This window comes from Cyprinodon variegatus, unplaced genomic scaffold, assembly GCF_000732505.1.
Source record: "Cyprinodon variegatus isolate N-32 unplaced genomic scaffold, C_variegatus-1.0 Scaffold1119, whole genome shotgun sequence".
NCBI classification, from domain to species: Eukaryota; Metazoa; Chordata; class Actinopteri; order Cyprinodontiformes; family Cyprinodontidae; genus Cyprinodon; species Cyprinodon variegatus.
In genome coordinates this window covers 214,073-220,409 of record NW_015151572.1, presented here as the reverse complement: position 1 = coordinate 220,409, position 6,337 = coordinate 214,073, and the positions used below count along the sequence as shown (strand labels likewise).

At 41.9% G+C, this 6,337-nt stretch overlaps 1 protein-coding gene across 2 annotated transcripts in view; it reads right to left on the bottom strand.

The window, feature by feature from the left end:
- The window catches only part of LOC107101593, a 10,068-nt gene extending 4,879 nt beyond the window's left edge, over window positions 1-5,189 (bottom strand). For both annotated transcript variants that reach the window (XM_015400574.1, XM_015400575.1), the window contains exons 1-2: window positions 5,062-5,189; window positions 4,287-4,367 (exon numbers count right to left, since the gene is read on the bottom strand). In XM_015400574.1, the coding sequence (XP_015256060.1) occupies window positions 4,287-4,367; window positions 5,062-5,154 (174 nt within the window). In that variant the 5' untranslated portion in view covers window positions 5,155-5,189. The remainder of the gene's footprint in view (window positions 1-4,286; window positions 4,368-5,061) is intronic.
- Window positions 5,190-6,337: the final 1,148 nt, after the last annotated feature.

The window sequence follows — 6,337 nt, the reverse complement described above, 5'->3', positions numbered from 1 at the left end:
AAAAAAAAAAAAAAAAAAAAAAAAATCTGGGTTTAGGAAAGGATTTTTTTTTTAGAAAAAATTTCTAAATTTTAGGAAAATATGGTCTGATAAAGAGTACATACACTGAAATATCATTTCCCTACAACTTATAAGGCTTTGGAGATAAAATGGGAGGAGATAAAAGTGGGAGAAGCACAACCAACCATGTGCCGCCATCTTGCTGGTTACTCACAGCTTAGCTGTTGGTTTTGAAAGAGTGAATGAATGTGTAGAAACTTGTTCACCATCATGTTATCACACAACAAGATTTGCCAAGACCTTTATCATGAGTTATTTTATAATGGTATAGCAGGACAGATTCCAAAATGGAAGCACAGTTTCTCATGATTCAGCTGTAACAGCTGGCCACTGCGTTTTGGGAGAAAATCAATGAAGGCTCTTCAGTGTCTGTGAGTGACTGTTTATCCTCCATAGCTGGCACAGACACTTCTTCTGGAAGACATGGTCCCATAGTTTGTAAGGGTGTTAACTCTGGAGAGCTGATTATCTCTGTTGGTCCTGATATCTCAGGAAAATTGATCCATCTGACAGTTCAAAAATATAGGACACAGGACCTCTCTGTGTCCAGATAACACCAAGCAGCCATTGCTGATTGGAACTGGTACCAGAATTTCTCACATATTGGTCTGATTGGTTTTAACCCGATCATGCTGACCATGTTAGTCCCAGCTTTGAAATCAAGGTACAAGCACTCTTTACCAGATGGATACACCAGAGATACATCGTATCAGTCTGGCTGGCTAGGCTAGGTCGTTGCAGCCAACCTGCCGGACTAATTAGATAATGTATCCACCAGTCTCAGTCTCCTCTGTCAATAAAACTGCTGCCAGGCAGTAAGCAGCTACTGGCGGCCCTTTCATGAATTTTTTAAAGACAGAAGAATGAGAGCTAGATGAGGGCAAGAGGTGATGGAGAAAGGAGAGCCCGATTACAGAAAGGGAAACAATAGCCATCACATTATAAGAGCAGGAGTACATATATCTGTTTACAAATCGGAGGACGAATTCCATTGTACATAACGCAGCTGCAGTTTTTATGAATCACTGGTAAAATGCTATAAAAAAAGAAAAAAGTAGATAAAATCACTAGTAAATAAGTTTGCTTATGTGATAACTCATTAAGAACATACAGCGCCATCAGTATCCTCCTACTTCTGTCATGTTCAGTTCTGTTCAAATTTTAAAAATACTTTAAATCCGAAGGGAAATACATTTTTAGGTGTAACTCCTGGGCAGATTTTCAAAGTGATGTTATATGGTATGATAACTGTTGGCAGGAAGCATCTTCTGTAGTGGTTTGTCTGGAGAAGCCTTCGACTAAAGCATGAAAAACTTGGCATTTTTCCATCTTCACCGACTTATGAAAAAAAAATAGAAGATGCTGAAATTAGGACTGGCCCACCGGGGAAATGCCCGATATCACAGATTACAGGTCCAAGCCTGGACTGAAGAGAATCTTGGAGTTTAACAATCTGTCTTTGTGAAATAATTTCCAGAGGCTTTAGAGGACTTACTCGAACAGAGCTGGCCTTCTTTATTTCCTTGTTGAGATTTTATTACCGTACTAATTTTGTCTGATGCTGTTACCCCAGCAGATGAGGGAGGAACAGATCACAGCAGACTGATAGAAGATCTGCATTGTCTTGCTGCAAATGCAGAAGGACCTAAACTTCTGTAAGAAGTCCAGTCTGATACCATCGGGATCTGTTTACTTAGTTTAATCTAGTTTATCTTGTTGCCTATAAAGCCGGGCACACACTCCGATTCTACAGTCGTGTTAGAATTTTCCGATCGGCCTGACTTTCAGCCTGATGGTGCTTGGTGTAGCGTACAGGGGGTAACGAGGGGCGATCAGCCTCTAACGACCACCTCCCCATCAGGAATCGTAAGGTCGGGAGAAAATCAAACATGTTTGAAATTATCAAACATGTTTGAAATTCAATCGGCTGTCCTAAGGTGGTCATGGGCAAATCGCTCAGTGGGCAAACAAGGATTCCTCTTCTTCTCAGAGGAAAACACAGAAGCATGGCGGAGGTGCAATGAGTGAAATGGAGTTCTTTCTGTAAAATTGACAGACCGTAGTAGCCACGTTTTTTCAGCCATGTCTTTGTCTAAATACGTTGTCGCCTTTTCTTTTTAGGGCGTTCAGCACAAAATTGCCCAAATAGCCAAGGCAGTGCTTTTTACTCTAGTAAGCTTCATATTCCTCTTCTACTTGGCTTCCGGATAGACAAGGCCGAGTAGCGCTATCTCACTGCGGAGCTGAGTCCCATCTGGTTTTTAGACGTACAGTGTGAGCAGGTAGATCGCATCAGTGTGAGAACAAACATCGGGAGCTGTGAACTGTGTGCAAAGATTGAAAAAATCGTACAGTGTATGCCCGGCTTCAACTTGATTTCTAGAGACAGAGGTGAAAGGAGAACCATCTTCTGCTTTGCTGACCACAAACTCATATAAGCTGGAGAGACTGTGGCAGAGGAGCTGATAACGCGCAGTGACGTTACAAACCAGTAGGTGGCAGTAGTGTTCTTTGACAAACATGGATGCCTCAAGTAAAGCACATTCAAATGAAAATCACTCTTAATTAAAAACACTGATCATTTATTGTACAGTATGGAATAATTTCTGATTTAAAGTACTTTCAGAAGTTTGGATTCTGATTGTGATCAGACATTCCCTTTAAGAGCCGCTGTAGAGGGTCCAAAGAGCCACATGTTGCACAAAATTGAATATCTACTATCATTACATGCTCGTATAGACGAGGAGAGAATTTTACAAAGTCAGTGAATGAATCCGACTAGATGATCTGATTGAATCGTTGCTTTGAAAAACCTTCAGCTGACGTGTTCTGCATTCGCGCTATAGAAACAAACTGAAAGTAATTAGACTGATACGACTGAAAAACTACCACTTCGTAATTAAAAAATGATCTTAATCAAAATCTTGAGTTTTTTATGGAGATTGTCAGATGTCCATTGAGCAAATTCAAAAATCTGATTTGATGGTAAATGAAAAAACAGCTACTGTGACTGTATAGCGCATAGAGGATGTTTTTTTTCTGCAGCTGAAGCCAAGGTCCGGCCATAACTTCTTTTGTCTTCAGACTGTTGCTCTGTTGGTGATCCAGTTTGGGCCAGCCTTCAGCTCTCAACTGTTCTTTCCAATGCAAGGATATCCTAAGATTAACTCAGTCAGTGAGAAGTCGAGCGGCTGAAGCAGCAAAGCAGAGCAGGAGAACCACCCCTCCACCACCAACACCTGGTGTGCAGTATTTGTGCAGATATACTATGCTTATTTGTTGGGTTGGTTTTCTTCAAATGCTTCTCAGTTCTACTTGGTTCATTGCTGATGTGTTTCCACTTTGACCTACATAGGTTCTGTTTTCTCTTATTTCTTAATGTGGCCACTATAGAATACAAGGATTTTGAACTGACTTGAATGAGGTAGCTAAGATCAGAACCTTGGTTTGATGAAATAATATTTTTGAGTTTTGTGCCAATATTAGCATGTTTGAAAGTATAAACACATCCATCCATCCATTTTCTGTAATGCTTATCCCTGATGGGGTGGTGAGGGGTGAGGGTGCCTATCTCCAGCTGTCTATGGGTGAGAGGCGGGGTCCACCCTGGACAGGTCGCCAGTCCATCGCAGGACAAACAACCATCCACACACACACTCACACCTAAGGAGAATTTAGAGAAATCAATTAACCTAACAGTCATGTTTTTAGACTGTGGGAGGAAGCCGGAGTACCCGGAGAGAACCCACGCATGCTCAGGGAGAACATGCTAACTCCATGCAGAAAGACCCCAGGCCGGTGTTCTGTCAGATGAATATATACGGTGAGACCAGCATACCCATAATCAATACCTGTTTATCCCTTTAGTTTTGTACAAAAAATAAACTTTGAACTACCTCATTGGACGTGTATCCCTTTAGTCATGTACAAAAAAACAATTTAATTACTTATTTTTTGTTGTTTTTTGAAGCGTATGTCGATCTGACCTTAAATTGACGTCTTGTGCATATAGACTATGGGTATGCTCATCTGAAAGAACACCGGGAATCAAACCGGGAACTTTCTTGCTGCAAGGCAGTAGTGCTACCCACTGCGTCACTGAGCAGCCCATAAACACATTCTGTTGTATAATTAAAACTTCCCTTCTGGGTTTGTATCTGAGAAATGTAACTTTGAGCATAAAGTTCTCTTTCAGATATTTAGCTTTGGTGAGGATGCTTACTGACCTGCATTTTCTTAAGCTTATGCTGAATATGTGCGGGTGTCGGTTGGCGCCTGGTGTCCACTACAGGGAGGGCACAGCGCACCTGTGCAGGTAGAACCAAGAAAACTAGGTTGAAGATGCTTTTCTCCCTCTGTGTTTCATTTTGTTTGTGTGGAGCATGAAAAGCTGGTTCATTCTCTTGTTAAAAATAACAGGTCCTTGGCCTTTCGCAAAGCAGCGAAATATTCACAGCTGCCCTCTTCATTTGCTCATGGAAGACTTGATTCAATGTTTTTTCTTCTTTGTTGATCAAAGCCCTTTTTATGTTGGTGGTTTTCAATCGGAGTGGATGATCTGGTGAACTGTAAAGTGCATTGAGATGACATGTGTTGTGAATTGGCGCTATATTAAACTGAATAGAATTGACTCCAGTATGAGAGATTAGTGCAAAGTTAGGGTTAGAGTTAAAAATATGAATTATTCAGCTGTGCTGCTTGTTTTGGATAAGCTGCAAAATTAGAGCAAATTCAGTTTCGGATTTCTTTCAATATGAACATGTTTCCCAATTTGAATAATAAACTAAGCTGTATTGATTAAGACTAAGGAGAATATAATTGTATTGACTTTAAATTTGTATATACTAGTATACTGATTCAATATGCTTTTGTGTATCATTTCTATTTTGCGTTGTAACTAACATTCACTGTAAATTTGTGCTAGATTAAAATCCATTTTGTAATGGAAAAAAAAACGTAATCTAACAATCTCCCTGGTACATCATCCTTGTCGCCTCCTACCTTTTTGCAGTGTCTGTCATAGTGGCTCTGGTCCCATCGCTGCTGCAGGTAGCGGCTGGTGACCGGGTTGAAGGGCTGGTAAGACCTGTGCATATCGATGCAGTAACAGCCTTTAATTCAGCCCAGCAGCAGGAGAAGCAGTCACAGCATGTGAACTGGAGTTTGTTTGCACGTTGTTGCCCAGAGACGTTACCCCCCCACCACACACACACACACACACACACACACAGAAATACAGCTCATGCATAACCCCCCACCCCGCCCACACACACATACACATACAGCCTTACTTTTTATTCGAATTAAAACTGTACTATTATCCTTTTATTGCACTAAACATCAGTCTAGATGCACATCATTTACTTATTTTGGGCAGTAAGAACTGCATCTCTAACAATGCATCTTAAAAAAGCGGGCTGCATTGATATGCACACCCTTAAACTAATACTTGGTTGCAGCACCTTTCGCTTTTATTGCATCACTCAGTTCTTTTGGGTAGTTGCCGATCAGTGTGGCACATCTTGATGTGGCGATAATTGCCCGGTCTTCTTTGCTAAACTGCTCCAAATCTATTGCCTCTTCAGATCATCTATTAGATGTTTGACAGGATTCAGGTTTGGACTTTGGCTGGGCCCTTCTATAGCCTCAGTCTTATTCCAGTGAAGCCATTCTCTTGTTGATTTGGGTTGTTTTCGTGCTGAAAGAGGAAGTTCTTCTTCATCTTTAGTTGTCTAACAGAAGGCTGAATGTTTAATGCCAACACTGGCTGTTTAAAGTTCCCTCCACCTTGACTACGCTGAGGAAAAAACAGCCCCAAAGCATGATACAGCAACCACCGCATTTCATTCTAGATGTGTTGCTCTTTTGGTGATAAGCAGTGTTATTTTTACACAAAATATCTCTTTTTGGAACTATGTCCAAAATATTCCCCCTTGGTTGCATGAGATCATAACACATTTTACATAACAGGAACTGTATATTGGACAAGGGTGTGTAGAGTTTTTATATCTGGAGCAGCCTCAGTCCAGCTCCACTCCGGTCCATGATCCACCCTTCCGCTCCAGCTCTGCTCTGATCCATGATCCAGTCCCCCGCCCCGGCTCTGCTCAAACTCCAGTGCGTGGTCCAGTGCGTGGTCCAGTCCCCCGCTCCGGTGCTACTCCGACTCTGGTCCGTGATCCAGCCCTCCGCTCCACTCCGGTCCGTGATCCAGCCCGCCGCTCCACTCCGGTCCGTGATCCAGTTCCCCGCTCCAGCTCTGCTTCCACTCCGGTCC